Source organism: Marmota marmota, unplaced genomic scaffold (genome assembly GCF_001458135.2).
Source record: "Marmota marmota marmota unplaced genomic scaffold, marMar, whole genome shotgun sequence".
Lineage (NCBI taxonomy): Eukaryota > Metazoa > Chordata > Mammalia > Rodentia > Sciuridae > Marmota > Marmota marmota.
Window position 1 is genome coordinate 48,322,199 of NW_025999853.1, and position 19,871 is coordinate 48,342,069.

A 19,871-nucleotide genomic window follows, 5' to 3' on the forward strand; every position below is an offset into this window, starting at 1 on the left:
TAATCCCCCCCTCCGCCCCCAGACACCACCACGTTCCCATTCCAAGTCCCCAGCGCCTCCGCCCCTCCTCCCCAGTCTGGGCTCCCCCGCCTGGGTTTCCCCTCCCTCTGCCATCTCGGCTCCGACTGCACAGCGTTGAGGTGGGGGATAAACGTGGCCGCAGGGTCTGCCAGGGTCGCCCCTCGGCTTCTGCAGTGGAGAAGGACTCGGTGGATGGGCCTTGGCCAGGTTGAAGATGTCTTTGGGTTGGGGCTGTCCCCGGCCTCGTGGGGAGTGGGCCAGGACCCCCCCCCCGGTAGGGGGTACGTGTATAGGGAGCTCTTTGTAGGGAATGCACCCCCGCTCTCTCGCCGGACCCTTCTTTCCTCCAGGCCCAGGGACTCCAGCTAAAACTAATCACCAATTAAGGCGAAGTCCTGGAGCCTGGGCTGGCGAAGAGCCAGGGGTGGGGCGCGGGGACACTCTTCCAGCGGGGGCTCGAGACTGGCTGAGGTGGGGGACACACATCGGACTGGAGGGCGAAGAGAAGCGAGGAGGTCTCTGAGACTAAAAGAGTCTCATGCAAATTACACGCGAACCTTTATGCTAATAAGAACAGAATATTTTTGAAATCGCCACTTGGCGCAGGATGGCAAACTGTGCCCCACCCCATCCCAGTTTCTTACCGGGCTGCGGAGCCCAGGCGAGGACCTCACGTTCTTGCTCCCTTCTCTGATCACCCTCGGTACTGTCACACTCTGGCTTGGTACACCCCGACCCTAGGGAGCTTCTCTTCGGGGGCTGCGGGGACAGAATGACTGTAAGCAACCCTCCAGTCTAGGTAGCCTTGATCTCTCCTTCCCCTTATTCCTCCTGTCAAAATCCACATTGTTATGAAAGGTCTCCGAGAACGTGGCTATGTCCCTCGTAATTAAACTCATGGATCCTTGAGTCCATCCCGAATAACTCTTTTTACGGGTAAACTGAATTGTGGGTTGCAGCCCTTCTTAAAGCCCCTAAAGACCCCCGACCCAGCACTGGTTCCCCCTTCTTACCCCCTCCTGCCCGGGTACGGCGCATGCGCGTAGCATGCCCCCCATGACCCCCAGTATCCGGTCAGTGCGGCCAGGGGCGGGACGGTCCGGGGGCTTCATGCTGGACCCCTACCCTGCTTCAAGTTTCAGGGCCGAGGGGGCACGGAAGCTGGGGGGCTCTGAGGCCTGCGTGCGTCCGGGGTGTTGCTGCTGTGGAATCCGCCCCCTGCCCGACTCCGCCCCACTCCCACCCCAGCCAAACTTCGCAAAAGGGGGTAGGGTTGTTCCTTTCTCTACAACCACAGTTCAACAACAAAACAAACCTCTCTTAATCCCGACTAAGATCGACGTGTGGCCCAGGATTCTTAGTATTATTACAGAGCCCACCAGTTAACACCATGAAACCCAGGGTTCTCAAGAGGCAGAGAGACTGTGAAGGCACGCGGGGATTTCCTCACCATCCAGTTCCCCTTCTCAGCAGGTCCTGCTCCTCACCCCACCCCCACCCCCACCCTGTCCACGGAACATAATGGGTGTGGCATAGAGAGTTGCATATTTTACTTTATTTTTATTAAATTAAAAGCTACAGTCTGGCGGCGATTCCAGAACAGGGTAAGGAGGCTCCTTATAGGGGGCAGAGAAGAGCGAGAGAAAGACAGACTGACAGACAGAGACACAGGAGAGAAAGGACAAAGTTAAAGTAGGAGAACTGTATCTTATGAACACACAGCTGGCTCCATGGGGGTGGGGGACTCACTTTAGCCCAAAGTGGAGCAGTATGTGGGAGCGGGGGTTCAAGTGACCCACCCAGGTCCTTTCTCAGCTTGGTCACTGGAGCACAGCACATACCAGAAGCCAAGAGCAATGGAGGGGCAGGGGAACTAGGAGTATGTACATGGGGAGCAGAGAGCAGAGCCTTGGAGACCAGCCTCTGACAGAAGGGAGTGGCTCACAGGGCACTTAAGCACTTGGCCATTGGGGGATGGGGAGGGGATTGCCCCTTTCCCCTCTGAACTCCCTCCCCGGTCAGACAGGTCCCCTACTAGTGTGGTGTGGGGGCAGGGGGAGGGAGGAGAACAGAGGCTTCCACTGGGTCCTAGAAGAGGAGGATGGCAGTGCCTTGGCATGGGGGCTGTCCTTCAGTCATCTGTGATACCCTTGGCTCTCAGTTCCTCTTGAACCCGGGTCAAGTAGGTGGGGTCCGGGTACCCAAACCTGGGAGCAAAGAGAAATGTGGGTCAGGGTTCATTGTTTGGGCTTGCTCGTTTTATTCTCACTCATTCTAGGCCACTCAGTAGAGGCCGGGTTCAGACTCCTCCCTGCCTCCCCTAATGAGGGACCTCCAAAACCAAGCCAAATTCTGCATATTTTGGTAGGTTAAACTGGGCACATCAGGATTGAAACTAGGAGAGACTGAGATGACAGACTTGGTTGAAAAGTTTGGGGTGATCTTCTACAGTTAGGAGGCTTCCAGAGGGAGGGGTTTGATATTGTTCCCTCAGTGGAAATACAAGGGGAGAATCCAAGAGGAGGAAAATGAACAGGAGTCGCACAGCTGGGGTCCCCCTGTGCAGCTGGTCTTGTGGTGGATGTCGTTCCAGGTGATGACATTTGGTCTCCCTGTGGTCATGGACGTGCCAATAGTGAAGGTGAGACGCTGGTCAAACGCCTTGCGGAACAGGGTCAGCACCTTGTTGCCCTCGGGGCAATCCGGGAGGTAGGCCACCCGTGTGGTGCCAGGATACCGAACTCCTGGGTTTGGGTGTTCAGCCTGGAAGAAGAAGCAGCAGAGTGGAGAGTGAGCAGCTGAACTTCTTAAGGCCTAGATGCTAATGGGGTGGGGGGAGTTGGCCAGCCTTTTGTCTATGCACCCCCAGCTGGTGTTGACAGGCAACAGCAGGCTGACAGCCTTCCATAGAAGGAGTGACTCTCAGGTCTGGGAAGCAAAAGCCTGTTTCTGGACATAATCCTTATTGTTAAGAGGTTCTTTTGACCGTCACAGTCCCTCAAGCCTCAATTCAGCAAGAAATGGATTCTCAAAAGTGATAGAAGGTAGCTGGTCCTTAGGACTCTCCAAATAACTCAGCAGAAAGGTGGAGACAGAATAATTTATCTTTCTGCCTTCCCTCCTTCACCTGAAAACACTCCTTATGTTTCTGCCACTGTCTAACCTGCTCCATTTTCTATTTCTCTTCTTCAGAGCTTCCTCATCCCTCTGTGAACCAGAATTGGACATTACTCTTTGTTCAGCAGGAAGATACTTGTAGGCTCTTGACCACTACTATTTTTACCTTTCACTCTCATCAAGTTTTTAGTATCTCATAAATCTGAAACAAAGAACACTCCCAGCTGTTAGGATAGTCAGATCCCTTCCAGTTGTGCCTGCCTACACTAGGATCACCATTTCCACAGAGTTTACCTCTATTGAGAATATTTATCAACAGCCATGTTCATCAGGGAACTAGTATGCAATTCCTTTCTCTCATACCATTTTGGGGTTTTTGTTTTGTTTTGGTTTTGGTTTATTATTGCAGTGCTGGAGATTGAACCCAGGGCCTCTGCATGCTGGGCAGGCACTCTACCATTGAGCTACAAACCCAGCTCTCATATCCGATTTTTATATGTGTGTGTTGGGGTCGTGGAGATAGACAAAGCTGGGCTTCAAGGGGAACTCCTAGCTCCAGGGCACTGAATAGGAAGGCATTCTGGGAGACAGCAGGATATATCACATCTAAAAAACACACCCACCCTCAGCTAGTTTCCCTAAATCAGAGACAAGCTTAGGGAAACCAGACGGATGGTAAGGGCAGGCTGTGGTTTTCTTACCCCCTGGACACCGGGCGGGAAGACGTACTGGATGACAATGGTGCCATACTTCTCATAGCTGGGCAGTAGGAGGGTGGCGTCCTTGGAAACCAGCATCCTCCCATTCTGAGGCTGGTTGCCCACAAGCTGCCCATAGAAGCGGCCACACATGGGGCAGGCCTTTTTCACCTGCAGTGCCCTGGTGATGCAGCCCTCGCAGAATGAGTGCCGGCACTTCTCCAACGTCTTGGCATTCTGAATCTCCCCGAGACAGATGGGGCAGGTGCTCTCCTGCTCTTCTGCCTCCTCCCGAAGACGGGGAGGAAGAGGAGGAGGCAGAGGAGGGGGAGGAGGGGGGAGCCCCCGTGCCCCTGGGGGCAGGAGTGGGGCTGCTCGAAGAGGGGGTGGGCCTGGGCGGTGCAGCTCAGGGTGTTCCCCACCACCCCCCAAAGCCAGGCAGCCCATAAGCTCCCCCTGCCTCTGAGCTTTCTTCAGCTCTTTCTCTGCCTCTTTCAGCAGCCCCTTAAGGGCCTTCCGGGCCAGGTATAGCCCATTAGGAGGGGCTGGGGGAGGACCCTGTGGGGAAAGCTGGAGAACATAGATGTCAGAAGTCTCGCCATCTATGAGGATGGACACTCGGTGCTCCTCCCGAAGCCGGGCCAGCCGGGCTGGGGTCTCTTTGCTCAGGAAGTCCCACACAGGCTTGGAGACAGTCACTTTGTTCTTGCAGGTGCCTCCACAGGCTGCCATTCTGGACAGGACGAACGACACTGCCCCCAGGGTGAAAGGGACTCAGGGTGGGGGGTCCCCCATTTGACACATATAAGTGCCTCCTACTTCAGGTACCTTCCAATCCATCCATTACCTCTATTCTCTCAAAGTCCAACCCCCAAGCCCTCCCCTAAATTCATTTTCTATTTCCCATATTCTGGCACCCCCTAAAGAAAAAGAAAACTTCCATACATTATTTTTACATGAGACAAGCATCAGTCTTGGTTCTCCTTTCATTTCTCCCAAGATCATAGAAACTTGCCCACCCCCACCCTCTGGGTGAAAAATGGGCTCTTTAAATGGGAGAGAGACTTTGGACCCTCTTTTTTGCTCACTTTGATCCTGAAGAGCTTAAAATTGGCATGCAGGCTCACTCTCTTCCCCTGCTCCCTACTTGTAGGTTGTGTGACCTGTGGGGTGGGAAGGAAAAGGAGGGAAAGTGAAAAATCCCTTTCCCAATCCCTACAGGCCCCCATCCAGCAGCCCACATAACAGATAGGAACCTGGGTGTAGGTTACTGGGAACAGGATTACTTGGAACATTTGAGAGAACTAGTGTAAGGGTTGAGGTTCTCTTGGGGGTGGGGGCAGGTACCTGGAAAGCCCATGGAAGATGATGGCAGCAAAAATCCCTGTTTCTACACTCAGCTGACCAGGGCTGGAGTAAGGGGGAAGGTAAAGGGTTATGATGGCAAATGTGACCATTTCCACTAACCAGCACAAAAACAAAACTTCTCATCCATTTCCTCTCTTCTGCCTGCAGAATCCTGTCCCCTGCCTCTCCCCAAGTTGCTAAAGGAACTTCGACATGCTAATCTCCCCCAAACCCCCCAGCTCTGAGGAAAAGAGGAGGGGAGGGAGGAGACTAGGGCACAGATAAGTCAAAAAAGAAAAAGCCCATAGACAGAGGTCATTCTTGCTACTTTTGTCAAATCACATGAATAGGAATATTATTCTTATTCTTTCCAACTCTTTGCCCTACTCCATATTCCCAAATAATTCATCCCCTGTTGTTGAGTGGGAGCCTTGAGAGCTAACTGAATCCCTGCAGCTGAAGTCTGTTAGGGATGCCAACAAAGTGGTAGCAGCCCCTGCAATAACAAAGTTCTCATTGTCACCTTTTAAACCTAGCGCACGCAGCACTGCCTCTCAGTTCCCTATCCGCATTTAGGAGGGGTGGGGCTCAGCTGGAGGGGCCTGATGTTTCCCCTAAGTCCAGTCAAGTTCAACTACAGGAGTGTCCCCAAAACACCTCCAAGTGCAGCTCAATTAGAAAGAGGGGCCATTAGCATGACCTCAATTTCTTGACTGATCCAAAAAGAAGTCTCTGTCTGTTTGTGCCTCCATGACAGTCCCCTCAAGGCCATATGCCCCTCAAGATTCAGAAAGTGAAAATGGAACCCTAGAGTCTCAGCCCATACTGTTTGTGCATGGTAGGACGCCCCCTCCTCATCAGAGGAGACCCAGGACGCAGGTGTCCTAGCCCCAAATCCCACTGGCACAGCAAAGGGAGGCGGGGCCACAATTTAGGCTGGTTCCGTGATTCCTGTGGGGCAACCCAGGCCGGACACCAGGCCAGTCCCTCCTCCAGACAGCGGCCAGAGGCAGGGACAGCCGGGAAGGGCAAGAATCCCTGGGGGCATCCATTGAGGCAGCTCCACCCTTCCCCCACGACCTCCTCCAAGACCCGACCCGGAACCAACTCCCCGCATCCCACTCGCGGAAGCCCCCGGAGCCCCGCCGCTGGGTGGGGGTGCACGGCGGCCCGCTTGCGGCCCTCGGAACCCCCAAATGGAGGCCAAGGCTGGAGGCTGCTAGAAAGATGATCAGACCGGCCCCAAGGAGGGCCCAGGTGCCGCGTGCAGAAGAAGAGGGAGGCGGCAGGGGTGCAGGGGGAGCGGGGGGCTTGCGAGAGGTGCGAGCGGGGTCCGGGGGACACGCGGTGGGTGTGGGGGGCGCCGGGCTCACCTACCTCTCGTCAGCGCCGCCATTGCCGGTCACATGACTGAGGCTGTTGCTGGGATGACGGTCCGGGCCTTAGCAACAAGGGCGGGGGGGAGACCCCGAGAAGGTAGAAATGGGTGCAGGGGGTGCAGACTGAAGGAAAGGGAAGGAGGGAAGACAGCACCCCCTTTCCCTTCCCAGGTGATAATAACCGTTTCCTTTGACCCCTTCTACCCGGGAGCCCCTGCCCTTCCGCCCCAAAACAAAAATGGAGGCTCAGTCCCAGTCTTTGGAGGGAGGGGGTGGTGTCACGGAACCAAGGGTAGGAGGTTAAATCCCTTAGAGACGCCACCCTTCTCGCTTGCCCCTCCTGGAGGAACCCGCTGCCTTTTCTTTCCCAGCCAGCTGCGTGGCAGCTCTTGGGAATTGGTGGTAGATGGGCGGGTGGACAGTATCGGTGGGTAATGGGGATTTGAAGGGGTGGGCAAGTTTTTTGAAATCCTTTTGCTGGAAGGGCCTTTGAGGAACAATGCAAGATGCGAAGTCTTCGTGGAAAGCAAAGGATTGGTGTTACAAAACAAATAAGCCCCATTACTAAACTTCAATCCCCACCCTCATCTCTTGCCACTTTCTAGATTGTTACCTTCTGTGACCCCCCTGCCCCAAACACACACACAAATCTGCTCTCCTCAGATGGGCCGTGATAAGTGCCTTTTTTTTTTTTTCTTTCTTTCCACAGATAGAGACTGAGGATGGAGCAGAATGGAAAGCGATCAGATCTTTAAATGGCTTGCGCCGGGGTGTCAAGTGTATGGTTCAAATAGAGTTAAAATTTCTCAAAGGAAAAAAGCTATGCTAGGCTTCCCACATCAGAGCAGTCTCCACCCCCAGTCCAACTCACTTCTCTGGGGCCACTCCAAGCTAGGTTTTTCCACCAACCGAAAGACCTCCTCAACCAAGACATACTCATCTCCCAGGCTAGCAACAACCTCTAGTTATCCACCCCTTTTTTCACTCCCCTTCTGGCCTGGAGGGCTAGTCGCTCCCATCTTTCCCAGGAAGCCTGGGAGACTACCAAATTCCTTGATTAGCTGGTGCCCTAAAAGGCCCACTCACCTTTACAAAAATTGTGATTGAATCCAGAGTCCTGGGGTATGAGGGCTATTTCATCCCACTCCTCCCTGGCCCCCACTGCTGCTTAGCTCCCACAAAATTTGTGTTTTCCATTCCTTGTCCACCCTTCACCACCTTTTAAGTTTATAGCCATATGAGAATCTTCATCTTTAGTTAGGGACCCAACACTTCCAAGACCAGAATTCCTCAGTTGAGTCTTTGCACTCCTAAGCATTGGATTCGTCAGAAAGGGGAAATACAAAGCATTTCTGTGAAGGAATCTGGATTGAATAATTTATTTTCTGTGTTGTGATAGTAATGGAAGTAAATACACAGGATTTTATTTTATTAATTAAAACAAAAAAGACAAAAAACAGAAGCAACAAAGGAAGACCATAATGCCCATGATACATCAGTCTCATGGTCAGAAAAACCAGTTTTGTTTTGTTTTCCTTGAAGTGCTGGGAATTGAACCCAGGGCCTCCCACATGCTAGGCAAGCACCCTACCACTGAGCTGAACCTTGAACATGCTAGGCAAGCACTCTACCGCCACCCCCCACCCCAAAATCCAGTTCTAAAGAGCAACAGCTGCTGGTGTCATGGAGTTTTATTGCATTCAACAGGGGAAAAGTAGATGGTAAGAATGAAAAAGATCCAGCAGGCCCCTGAAAAGAAGATATTATAAGGGATCCAATCCCTAACTGGGGACGACTCCTCCTGCTACCTTCTTTGGAAAAAAGATGAAAGCAAAGAGAGAGCTTCTCACATATGACCTCATGACTTCTTGTGAGATTGATCATCCCAGCCAGATGCTGAGAAAAGCAGCTTTGCATCCCCACAGACCAGCTGCTGGTACCTAGCTTTACAAGGAGAATAGAGGATAGCAAGTCAAATGGGTGCCTTGGTCCCAAAGGCATTGGGGGGAAGGGGAGAAAAATCCATCTCTTCTCATCAGGGTCCTCTACATTCTGAAAATATCATGTGTCAAACTCAGCTATCTTTGGAGGGGGCTGGGTGACTTGAGTTATGGCTCTGACTCTTCTCTGGGGGTGGAGAGTGAAGATGACAAAGAAGGCCATCTGTCCCCTGGGAGACACAGTAGCAGTATAAGACAGAATAGAAGAGAACAGAATAATAAAGCCAACTGGAAAAATGGTTTGTGAAAGAGCAGGGGAAGGAAGTATGCTAGGTGCACACATCTAGAGAGAGGGGGAGGTCCCCACACTTGAGACCTCCATCCTCTTGAAATGACCAGAATTGACCCAGGTAGAGATATTCCTTTGTACTGGAAATAAACATTGGGGATAGCTAGGCAGGAAGAAAAGAAACTTAACATGGGAATAAACCTTACATTACATCCCATTATCCCAGCCTTCAGAATTGGCCACATACCCTCTGTAGGGTTCCAGCCCTAGGAAAGGCCATGTACTGGGATAGCACAGCAGTAGTCAAAACACCTTCACCCAAACCTGAACACTTCTGGACATCTCCGGCTCCTGTGACAGAAGTGCGGATGGATGGAGGTGGAAATACAGGGGGAGAAGAAACTGGAGAGTAGTCAATCCTTGACAGAGACTCTCCAATTCCCTGCATAGTCACAAAAGTCCTCTTAGGTCCTGCCTCTGTGAGGTGCCAGTCTCCTGACTACTCCCCACCCTACTTCCATGTGTCAGATTGGCCATTTTCCATCATGTGTGTGCAGGCCTGCACTCACATCTGTAGATTCTGAAAGTCCTCCATCCCAGGGCCTACCAGGAGGGAAGCATGCCACAGTGAGTTCTATAAAGTTAACAGCAACATTCAGACACTCTTAGTTCATCCCAAAAGCAAAGTGCATCCAGGGTAGTTGCTTGAGCCAGGTCCATTTGTCCAGTCAGGTCCTGAGGATGGCAAACAACCCCCTGCCCCCAGCTCCTCCTATTTTATAGAAACAACAGGATATTTTACAAAGCTCAAGGCACTTGGGAGAAAGTCAACAATACCTCTCTAATGAAGCAAGAGGGCTTTTTGTGGGGAGGGAGAGAGGGGAAAAAATGGATAAAGGGGAGAAAGAACAATGTATTTCTGGGGGCCAGGATGAACCTGGAATGGAGTTATATAGATGGAAGGAGCCTGCAGCCTGAATTTGGCAAAGGAGGAAGAGAAGTAGTGGCCAGAATATCCACAGTTCCCCCAAGCCTCTCAGAAGCCCACCACCTTTTGAGTAAAGCAGCAATCACCACAGAGTCAGGCAGGCTCTTAGGCAAAGATGTTGGTAATAAAATCCAGGAATCGCTTCGCATACTGCTCTGGATGGACAGTAGAGATCTCTGCCCCTGCCTGTGAGAGGAGATGTGGATCAGTGTGTCAGTCCAAACCACCACCTTCCCCATTCCCTGTCCCCTCAACCCATCCCAGCCCATTTTTCTCCCTTTGCCATTCTAGACATAAGCAGCTCTCTTCCCAAAGAATAATCATTACAGGATAGGAAAGGCTTTGGGAAACTCACCCCATGTTTGACAGTTTTGGCTGCATGAGCTGCTTTTTTCTTGGCATCATATTGTGTCAGGATGTCAATGAGGCCCATGAAATATACCTCCTTCTGGGGGGCGCCTGGGGAGAGACCAACAATGAAAAGTTATAGTCCCAATTCCCTTTCCCAGGAACTAGTCAGTTTTGTTCTGAAAAGCTAATCTCTCCACCCACCTCCCTAGTCTCTGTCCCCAGTGACAATCCTCCCTCTTCACCCTCAAAATTTCCAGTATCTCTCACCCTCAGCACTCCGGATGGCATAGACATCGATGAAGGACTCAAACTCTCCAGGGCCCAAGGGCCGATGGGAATGAATGTAGCCTCCAATACCCTCAGGGGAAGTACCATAGGAGCCCACCAGAGCAGGAGGTCCAGTCAGGTTACAGTCCCCATCCCACTCTGACTCATCTTCCCGTATGGACCCTTCCTCCTCTGGTTCAGAGCCCCGGATGATGTCGTGGATGCCCAGCAGAAGGCTGTAGTCCATGATCTTCAGCTGCACTAGAAACTGAGACCCATTGACAAATCAGACACCCCAGATCTCCCTCCCCACTTCCAGGTACCACCCTTACCAACTCTTCTCTTTCTGGGGCCCTTTTAGGGAAAGGAAGAGTAAAAATTGAGGCTGGGGTGTACTACTACCCTGTAGTACCTAAATATTTTGAAATCTAAGATCACCCTTTTATTCATTCCAGGCACCCCCTCCACAGGTCACCTCTAGATTATGTAACTGTCTCACATCCAACCCCGCTACATGCAAAGGACCCAAAGAATAAGGAGAAAGGGGGAGCTCTCTCATATTGTAAATGGAAGAGACAACTAAAGGGGGGAAAAAAAGGAACAAAGGCATTTCAAAGCACCCCAATTATCACCTCCACATCTCTCTTTAGCTTCTCCAGAAATACTTTCTTCTCCTCCTCACCAATATACACTTTTTGGTTCTTATTGAGGAAGTCTATATCCTTAAGGGTAGGCAATTCCTTAACCTAAAATAGGGAAAAAGATATCTTGGGGTCCCATCCCCAGGGCTTGAAGAATCCTATCTCCAGGACTCTATCTTCACCTCAGTGGCCTCAAGAAGAGAGCTCCTATGTTCACTGACTTCACACTGATGCTTTCCTAGGCTGTCACTCAGCTGTACCTCACATCACAGCTTATTGTTTTGTTTTGCAGTGCTGAGGATTGAACCTAGGATTTATGCATGCTAGGCAAGTGCTCTACCACTATAACATCAGCTCACACCCCACCACTTTCAGTCAATACCCTCTATGCTGAATTTTCTTCCTCCTTCAGCAGGTAGCTACTTGAATACAAGCACCCATAATAGGAGATTAAAGGGTGAGCACTTAGTACTCTTAAAGCCTGACACCCTCCCGCCCATCCCCAAATCTTCTATGTGGAATAACCCATGCCAATGACAATTCAGTTGTTCTTCTTTCCCTTCCCAAACGATCCCTGGAACAGTCAAAGTTCACATCTCTCTTCCTTTCAGTGATTTAAACATCTGGTGATCACCATCTGTTATGGAGAATGGCCTCTTCATCTAAGAAGATCCCTTTCATTCACCCCCATCCTTCACCCTATCACCTAAAATGAGTTTCACCTTTTCCTTATCGCTGGCTTCCCGGGATACTAGGGAACCCTGTGGAGAGACCCAAAGACCAAGTCAGCAGAAGTGGCTAAAAGAACAGAACCCAGCACCTAAGATGAGTACTCAAATCCACAGCCTTCTTTCCTGTAAAAGGAATCATCCAATATCCTCCCAGTCCCTTCCCCATTCTCAGGCCACCAGGATACTCCCCTAAATCCTAGCTAACATGTCCTTACCTTGAGGTCATACTTTCTGTGCACAGGAAGACGGTGGCTAAACATATTGCGCATCACAAGCATGTAGCTGTCTTCGTTGTCCACGCTGACTCGGTACATCCCCAAGAACTGAGGCAGCAGTGTGTTGCCATGGCATTTTACAATGTACTAGGGTGGGAGGGGATGAAGAATAAAGACAGACTGAGTAGCAGACACACAAATAGCCCAGGGATGGGAATCCAAACACTACCCTTCTAGGATGGGGCAGAAAACTTCAAGTAGAGAGGTTATAAGAAGATCAAAAGTTTTGGGTGCTTCCCCAAACTGCCCAAAACAGGTTCTGAATCCCCATCTCCACTGATTTCTTCCATGTGTATAATGACTCTTAATTGTTGTGGGGATAGGGGTATGGTAGTAGAGATTTAATCCAGGAGTGCTCTACCATGAAGTTACACTCCCAGCCATTTTTTAACTTTTATTTTGAGACAGGGTCTAAGTTTCCAGGGTCTTGTTGATCCTCCTGCCTTCCTAATGTCTCTTAATTTTAAATTGCCTTCTCTCATTTGACCTGTATCATTCTTTGAAATGTGGAAGGCCAGGTTTTCTTATCCTTGTTTTAGGACCTCCTAAAGGCAAGTAGTCACAGAATCAGGATTAGAATTTACATCTGCTTATCAATGAAATTATTCCTAGGCCACTGTTTCTTGGTGGGCTAAATTCCTGTAGTATAAATGCCTACATGATGACCTGTAATTGAATTCTTTTTTTTAATATTTATTTTTTAGTTATTGTTGGACACAATACCTTTATTTTATTTATTTATTTTTATGTGGTGCTGAGGATTGAACCTAGGGCCTCACACATGTTAGGCAAGCGCTCTGTCGCTGAGCCACAACCCCAGCCCTGTAATTGGATTCTTTTTTTTTTTTTTTTTAATATTTCTTAGATATAGATGGACATAACACCTTCATTTCATTTATTTACTTTTTGTGGTGCTAAGGATCAAACCCAGGGCCTCATGCATGTTAGGTGAGCACTCTGCCACTGAGCCACAACTCCAGCCCTGTAATTGGATTCTTAAAAAAAATTTCATTTTTCAGGGCTGGAGCAACAGCTCAGTGGTACAGCATTTGACTAACATACTTGAGGCCTTGAATTTGATCTCAACACTGCAAAAAACAAACGTACAAAAGACAAAACAAACAACTCCTCTTTCAATGTTTACCATCTCTGTTTTTTTTTTTTTTTTTTCAGAAAGAGAGAGAGAGAATTTTTTAATATTTATTTTTTAGTTTTCGGCGGACACAACATCTCTGTTTGTATGTGGTGCTGAGGATCGAACCCGGGCCGCACGCATGCCAGGCGAGCGTGCTACCGTTTGAGCCACATCCCCAGCCCATCTCTGTTTTTTTTGTTGTTGTTGTTTTTTGTTTTTAGTAAGTTGAGGAGCATTTATGCTTTAAAATTTTTTTTTGTAGTTATATATGAACAGAATACCTTTATTAGTATTATTTTTTTTAATTTTATGTGATGCTGAGGATCAAACCCAGTGCCTCATGCATGTTAGGCAAGTGCTCTGCAACTAAGCTACAGCTCCTGCCCCCCATCTCTCAGTTTTGCTGCCTACTTCTCTTCAAAGCAAACTTTCACAGAAAAGTGATTAACAATCAGACCATTTCCTACATCTCATTGACATATCAAATCACTGAACTTGAATTTAGACCTTCATTTCCCTCTCTGAGATCTCCCCCAAATCCCTCACTTGTCATATCCAATAGGTATTCTAATCATTGCTATGTTCCAATGGTGTGGCACCCAATTTTGTTGACCAGTCTCTCCTTAAATTGCTCTTCAGTCTCAGCTTCCACTGTACCACTCTTCTGATTCTGTTCCTCTGTCTTCAAATCCTTTATGGAATGTACTGGGGAAAATAATGAAAAGTGCCCATCTACTCTGAGCCTCCTTAGGTTCTATCTTCAACCTTCTTCTCATCTTACTCCACACATTTTCCTTCAATAATCTTACCTATATTTCTAAGTGATTTTAGGTGGTAACAAGTGATTTTGATGATCACTTACTCATGTACAACTTCCAAACTATACTTTTAGCCTACTCTTCTTTCCTGAATTCTATACTGGTATCCCAGCCACTGACTGGACATCTGTAGCTGAATGAACTGTAGAAATCTAAACCTCATCATGTCCAAATCAGAACTATCTTCCTCCAAAAACCTGTTCCTTTTTCTGTTTCCCAGTTCTTGGTAAATGGAAGTCCTAAAATTTGGAGGCTCCTTTGCCTTAACTCCCACAATCTTACCAGAGATCTTCCTTAGCCACTTCTGCTGACTTGGTCTTTGGGTCTCTCCACAGGGTTCCCTAGTGTCCCAAAAAGCCAGCCATAAGGGATAAAGTAAGGGATGGAAGGTGGGGTGAAAAGATCTTCTTAGGATGAAGCAGGTTTTAGACTGTAAATACCAAATGGGAAGGGACATATAAAATTCTTCTGCTGTTAAGTTAAACACAAATAGGTATGCCTTTTCTTTTTTTTTTTAACTGCTATTTTTCTTTTTTTTTTTAAACTTGCTATTGGGGATTGAACCTGGGGGTCATTCTACCACTGAGCTACATCCCAACCCTTTCTGTTTTTGAGATAGGGTCTCCCTAAATTGCTGAGGCTGACCTTGAACTTGCAATCCTCCTGCCTCAGCCTCCATGAGTCACTGGGATTACAGGCATGCACCACTGTGTCCAGCTTAAATTCCTAGTTTTCAAAAACATGATATCAAGTGCTTCTGGGGGAGATACTTTGTAGGGGGAAAAAGGGATAGGAAGTCTCTATGTGCTCTGTCAGCTGAGTTATGAATGAGTAGGGAGGAGGAGGAAGATAAAATGGAGCTGGAGAGAGGCCTGACCTGGTGGTAGTTGGAAAGGTTGCTATGCATGTCAGCAATGTCTTCACTGGATACTTCCTTGATGACTAGAGTCCGATCATAGGAGATAAGAAAACGGCCATCGCTCCCTTCACTTTCACTTGGGGGGCTTCGGGTAAGGGACACCTGGAAACAAAAGAATAGGCTAGAGGCTCTTCCTCACATTTTACGTGGAGATACAAATCTTAGGATAATGGCCACCCAAATGCTTCTGAAAGTGAATAAAACCCTTAAATTGAACATATAATTTTTAATGTACCTATATTTTTCCCCAAAGACAGCTTCATTAAATTAGCTTCATTAGCTTTCATTAGATTTTTAAAAGATGTCTATGACCACTAAAAGATAAAGAATCATATTTGCTGAGGCTTTCCTTTTACCAAACATAACTCTCCCAAGGACTCCCAGTTGCTAGGGTTTACCCTCATTCCATAATATGTTCTCACCAAGTAATCCTGGTCATCAATGCCAAATCGATCACGAAGGTTCCTGAAGACTTGGGGACAATACTCCTTGAACTTGAAATGACTGGGCAGATTTTCTCTGTAATATGAGTTTTCAAGATAAGACAACAAAGTGTCAATATCACTTTGCATTTATATAAGACTTGGAAGTTTATAAAGCACCTTTACACTTTTTGGGAAGATGAGATTGAACCCAGAGGTGCTTAAGACTAGCCACATCCCCAGCCAGTTTTATATTTTATTTTGAGACAGGGTCTTGCTAAGCTGCTTAGAGCCTTGCTGAGTTACTGAGGCTGGCTTTGAACTTATGATCCTTCTGCCTCAGCCTCCCAAGCCACTGGGATTACAGGCATGCACCAATGAGCCCAGCTGCTCATCTGATTCTCATAAAACCCCATAAGGTACTTTAAAGATACATTGTTCCCATTTTAGAGAAGGGGAAATTGTGTCTCAAGTTAATTGACTGACCTGCCCAAGTCACAAGGCTAGTAAGTAGTATAAGTAGATCAAGGATCTACTGTCCATCCAAATAGGAGCATTCCCCCAATCTCAAGCAAGTTAAAGACATTCTAAAGTTGGAATTGTTTTGAAAAGTATCTTCTAATAAAAGGGTGCTAAAGTACTTCTTTCAAGGAATCCCTATTTGAAGCTAATGGTAATGCATCTGAATACATTTACTCTATGCAACTTCCAGGCTAAAAGAGAAATAACACTGGTAAATACAAGTATGAAGGCAATATTAGAAATTATTTTAATATTTTTTTCCCCACCAAACTGAATTTCTGCATTGAGAAGGATATTAGATTATACAACATTTTTGTGTGTGTGTGTTTGGTGCTGGGGATTGAATCCAGGGTCTCATACATGCTAAGCAAGTACTCTATCACTGAGCCACATCCCCATCCCCTAGACCATATAACTTGTAAGTTGACTTCTAAATCTAAAACAATTTAACTCCCTGAATCTTTAAAAAATTATTATTTTTCTAAGAGATTGCCATAAGAAGGGCAAGGATTCCTCCACTTACCTGTGGAAAAGATGATTATTAACCTTGATCTTGGAACTAGCTTTAAAGTCATCTGGCAGCAGCATCACTGGGGGAGGCACCTGGCTGAGCTCATTGATCTGATAAGTCAAAACATGAATAGCGAGGCAGCAAGTAAGGGTATGGAGAGCACTTATATACTGTGTCTGGGCGGGAGTCAGGAAAGGGCAACTCATACCTTTTTCCTTTAAAAACACTAGCTGTACATAATCTTGAAGTGAGAAAAATGTATCTAATCCATTCTGCTGCCCAAGAAGGACTGTGGTAAGCAATCCTCACACTCCCTCCCCCATGGAACTTCATGCTCACAACGGGAATTTTATATTAGGCAAACCCTGTAAGCAACTTAGGACTATTTTTAAAGCTGTGAGAAATTCTAGAAAAAAAAATCTGCAGACTCAAGACAAAGTTACATGTGTTCCATTAAAAAAAAACAAACAACATTTTTTAAAGCGCACAGTTAATGGGACTCTTGAGGAGATCAAAAGTGGCAAGAAAATGAAATGTACATATTCTATAAAAGGTATCTCCTTTAAAACAAGACAGTCCTTCCAGAGCACTCTGACCCAGTTCTCTGCAGCAGGTGCCCACCTGCCTAAGTATAAGGTAAAGGAAGAGCAGCTGATCTCACAGGGAATGCCGGCCCTCAGAGAATATGAGTCCATTAGGTGTCTATTCCTTAAAGTTAAGCCAATACACCACCCAAAAGACGCAAGCATCACATGCTGTCCTTTACTCCTAGGATCTGCAGCCTGCTAGAGTAGATAGGGAGCTCCTGTATTTAAGAATCCCAAGGAGATGTGCTTTCTACTTGGTGTTGCTTACAGCACCTTTTATTTGCCTTTAGTAGTGCATGTACCACATGACTCTTAACATCAGTTTATGTAAGTACATCCCTCAAGACTGTGAGCATTTCAAGGCAGGACCTGTCCTTATCATGTACATTTCTCAAGTGCCTAGCTAGCACAATGACCCTCATTTAGACCAAATACTATCACTCCAGCCAGCAATGGGGATATGTGTGTGTGTATTTATTTATTCCTGAGTTAGTACAATCTCTAGGCTCAGGGTGGGTAGGTTTTCTGAAATCCCATACCTCTGGAAGGGAAAGGAAAGTTGTGAAACTGAATAAATAAATGCCTTGCTTGATCATTTGAGAAAGGTTGAATTGTGGTTTAACCTAAATCCCACACACTGAAATGCATGTAACTCCTCCCATTCTCAGTAGAAAAGGAGGACAGAACATATTCCTCTAGGAAAAAAAGTCACTTGAGATTCCCAGCCTAAAATTTAGATACAGCGTTTCCTGCCCCCTCCTCACCACCTGCTAAGCAGGCTGAATCACCACTAAGGCATATGTTCAAGGAATTTCTCCATTCCAGACACCTGAAGTAGATGTATGTTGGCTGGAGGTTTTGGTTCTAGAGCTGAAGTTTATATATCTAAAGAAGCTGAGGCAGGTCTTACATGTAATTCCCCCCAATCCTTACCAAAGGAAAAGCCTTCCTGTTAAGCTTCCCACAGGGATGGATGAGTCAACTGGAAGGGACACATGGAGAGGCAGCCCTTCCTCCATCAGCCTTGCCCATACCAAGTGCCTTAGACTAGATACTTGATAATAACACATGACCACTCCGCAAGCTGCAAATGCAAAAGGGGGTCAAATGACCCCAAATGATACTCTAAACTACAAATCAAAAATGTGATTAAAAACTGCATTCATCTGCACCCCCTTCCACCTCCACAAGTCTGCCTTGACTATAACAATTCAAGGAAGTTGACTACTAAAATATTCCCTGCCACATTAAGATCACTGCATCCCTCCCACTCCAGATCTGAGGGAAAAGGAGCAGCCCAGCTATAGGCCTCCCAGGAGAGATATACTAGCCTTCTTGGCATCCTCCTGACTCCCTGGTCATACCCTTTAGAGCAGTTTCCTCCTTCTAAAGTTCACCAACAGTTGGTGTCTCTGGGACCAGAGCTCCTCAGCCTTTTCTTTGTACAAGAATAAGTCCCACTTACACAGAATACCATCACTCCAGTCAGCAGTGGGAATGCAATTAAGACCAAATGCATACATACATAAAGTACTGAGTACAACCTCTAGGCTCAGGGTGGGGCTCAGAAATGCTGTACCTCTGGAAGGGAAAGGAAGGGACAAGCAGGATTAGAAGGTCCAAAAAACCTGGAGCTTTCCCCCAGACAACCAAGGCTCCAAAGTCAAGGACTGAAGCTAGAAAGCAAGGTGGAAAGGAAAGTGAATAATCTCCTTCACCCAGCTACTCCACCCCTCCTCCACACCCTTCCACACACCAAGACCTCACCACCAACAACCCAAAGAACCACTCCCCTAATGTCCCTCCTGCAGGAGCTGATCAGGGCCAGTTTCCGTAGCCTGGGGTTGAGACTGGACTTGGTGTAAGAAGCCAGGGAAGAGGAAGCTGGATTTCAGGTGGGGAAGGTAGAACTCTAGGGGAGGAGTAAAGGGCGGAGCGGGAAGACTAAATCAGCAACCCGAAGATGACCTGGGGGTACAACTGGGGGCTGTTGAGCAGGGGTCTGGGCAGCCCGGGCGCAGGGGGTGGGGGCGGTGGAAATGGCAACGCGGGGCTGGGAATGCTGGAGCAAGGAAAACAGAGACACCCCAAGGCGCGGGAGGGACTTTTGCCAGGGTTTTGAGGGCTAGGACTGGTTCTCACCGAGTGGGCTACGCCCCACAGGAACACGCCCACCAGCGGGTCGGCAGCCCGGAACACCTTCACCTTCTGCTGCACGAAATGCTTCTTCTTGGTTTTGGAGGCGAAGCCGAAACCCGGGCCTGGGCCCGCTGTTGCCGCTGGTGCGGCGGCTGGCGGGACCGAAGACGCCATAGTCTCCAGCGCACCCGACCGAGTAGAAGCAGGAGCCGGTCGCGATCCCAGCACCCGACCCCGGAAGCTGTGCTCACCTGCGCCGCTATCACGTGACCGGAGGCTGGCCCGCAGGCGCGCGAGTGGGGCGGGGCGGAGCCAGTGGCTCCGCCCCCTGTGTCTGCTTGCCTAACGCCCGCGAGGTGGGTGGGCTCACCTGACGCCTGGCCTGCATGTGGGAACTCAGGGTCTCAGATGGCCGCCCGCGGCCCGCCAGGAGGCTGAAGTGTGTCCTGTTCCGGCTTGATTTACTCCCAGGTCGGGAACTTATTCGCTGAAAAGTCACCGCCGTCCAGCTTTGCCCAGTTTCTAATGAGTAACCTCCAGTCTGAGGCTAACGCGAAAGCGTTTCCTTACCAAATAGGAATTGGGTAGGAGCCAGAATGGGAAATCCAGAATTGTTACAGTGGCCTCAAGCTTTTTAAAATTCGCCCATTCATTCATCTATTCAACAAATATTTATTGGTCACTTACTTGTACCCAAGTAAGTGGGAGGCAGCCCTTCCTCCATCAGCCTTGCCCATACCAACTGCTTTAGACTAGATAACTTGATAATATACA

General features: G+C 48.3%; 3 protein-coding genes across 11 annotated transcripts in view; all 3 read right to left on the reverse strand.

Moving 5' to 3' along the window:
- Positions 1 to 1,502, reverse strand: part of Arhgef25 (Rho guanine nucleotide exchange factor 25) — a 6,861-nt gene extending 5,359 nt beyond the window's left edge. Inside the window, exons 1-3 of one of the 4 annotated variants that reach the window (XM_048806332.1) lie at positions 1,472 to 1,502; positions 666 to 780; positions 401 to 511 (exon numbers count right to left, since the gene is read on the reverse strand). In XM_048806332.1, coding sequence (XP_048662289.1) covers positions 401 to 511; positions 666 to 780; positions 1,472 to 1,474 — 229 coding nt within the window. In that variant the 5' untranslated portion in view covers positions 1,475 to 1,502. Of the gene's footprint in view, positions 1 to 400; positions 512 to 665; positions 781 to 1,034; positions 1,236 to 1,471 lie in introns of those variants that run through there. The other 3 variants (XM_048806327.1, XM_048806341.1, XM_015483100.2) reach the window with 3 other exon arrangements.
- A 54-nt stretch (positions 1,503 to 1,556) lies between these two features.
- Dtx3 (deltex E3 ubiquitin ligase 3) lies at positions 1,557 to 6,884 on the reverse strand. Of its 2 annotated transcripts, none has more exons than XM_015483102.2 (6): positions 6,561 to 6,884; positions 5,184 to 5,246; positions 4,925 to 4,999; positions 3,840 to 4,569; positions 2,567 to 2,784; positions 1,557 to 2,228 (listed from the first exon to the last, which is right to left on the reverse strand). In XM_015483102.2, the coding sequence occupies exons 3-6, from the start codon at positions 4,951 to 4,953 to the stop codon at positions 2,153 to 2,155; spliced, it is 1,053 nt and encodes a 350-aa protein (XP_015338588.1). In that variant the 5' UTR covers positions 4,954 to 4,999; positions 5,184 to 5,246; positions 6,561 to 6,884; the 3' UTR covers positions 1,557 to 2,152. The 2 variants fall into 2 exon arrangements, with proteins under 2 accessions (XP_015338588.1, XP_015338591.1); XM_015483105.2 differs by having other exon boundaries at positions 3,840 to 4,588; positions 6,561 to 6,877.
- Positions 6,885 to 7,925: 1,041 nt separating this feature from the next.
- On the reverse strand, positions 7,926 to 19,382 carry Pip4k2c (phosphatidylinositol-5-phosphate 4-kinase type 2 gamma). 5 transcript variants are annotated; one of them, XM_015483101.2, is made up of 10 exons: positions 19,101 to 19,382; positions 16,384 to 16,481; positions 15,339 to 15,435; positions 14,875 to 15,018; positions 11,985 to 12,131; positions 11,761 to 11,799; positions 11,030 to 11,143; positions 10,398 to 10,665; positions 10,135 to 10,238; positions 7,926 to 9,965 (listed from the first exon to the last, which is right to left on the reverse strand). In XM_015483101.2, the coding sequence occupies exons 1-10, from the start codon at positions 19,269 to 19,271 to the stop codon at positions 9,885 to 9,887; spliced, it is 1,263 nt and encodes a 420-aa protein (XP_015338587.1). In that variant the 5' UTR covers positions 19,272 to 19,382; the 3' UTR covers positions 7,926 to 9,884. The 5 variants fall into 5 exon arrangements, with proteins under 5 accessions (XP_015338587.1, XP_048662344.1, XP_048662332.1 ...); XM_048806387.1 differs by lacking the exon at positions 19,101 to 19,382 and adding an exon at positions 18,538 to 18,609; XM_048806375.1 differs by lacking the exon at positions 11,030 to 11,143 and having other exon boundaries at positions 19,101 to 19,374.
- Positions 19,383 to 19,871: the final 489 nt, after the last annotated feature.

What these genes read in the sequence shown, in the direction of transcription:
- Pip4k2c (XM_015483101.2), bottom strand. Translation starts at nt 19,271, where the DNA reads ATGGCGTCTTCGGTCCCGCCAGCCGCCGCACCAGCGGCAACAGCGGGC. An exon ending in TGTGGGGCGTAGCCCACTCG is followed by an intron (nt 16,482 to 19,100) that starts GTGAGAACCAGT and finishes TTGACTTATCAG; the next exon opens with ATCAATGAGCTCAGCCAGGT. An exon ending in AAGCCAGCGATAAGGAAAAG is followed by an intron (nt 11,144 to 11,760) that starts GTGAAACTCATT and finishes TCCCTATTTTAG; the next exon opens with GTTAAGGAATTGCCTACCCT.
- Dtx3 (XM_015483102.2), bottom strand. Translation starts at nt 4,953, where the DNA reads ATGCCAATTTTAAGCTCTTCAGGATCAAA. An exon ending in TTAAGCTCTTCAGGATCAAA is followed by an intron (nt 4,570 to 4,924) that starts GTGAGCAAAAAA and finishes CGTCCTGTCCAG; the next exon opens with AATGGCAGCCTGTGGAGGCA. An exon ending in TGCACAGGGGGACCCCAGCT is followed by an intron (nt 2,229 to 2,566) that starts GTGCGACTCCTG and finishes CTTTGCTCCCAG; the next exon opens with GTTTGGGTACCCGGACCCCA.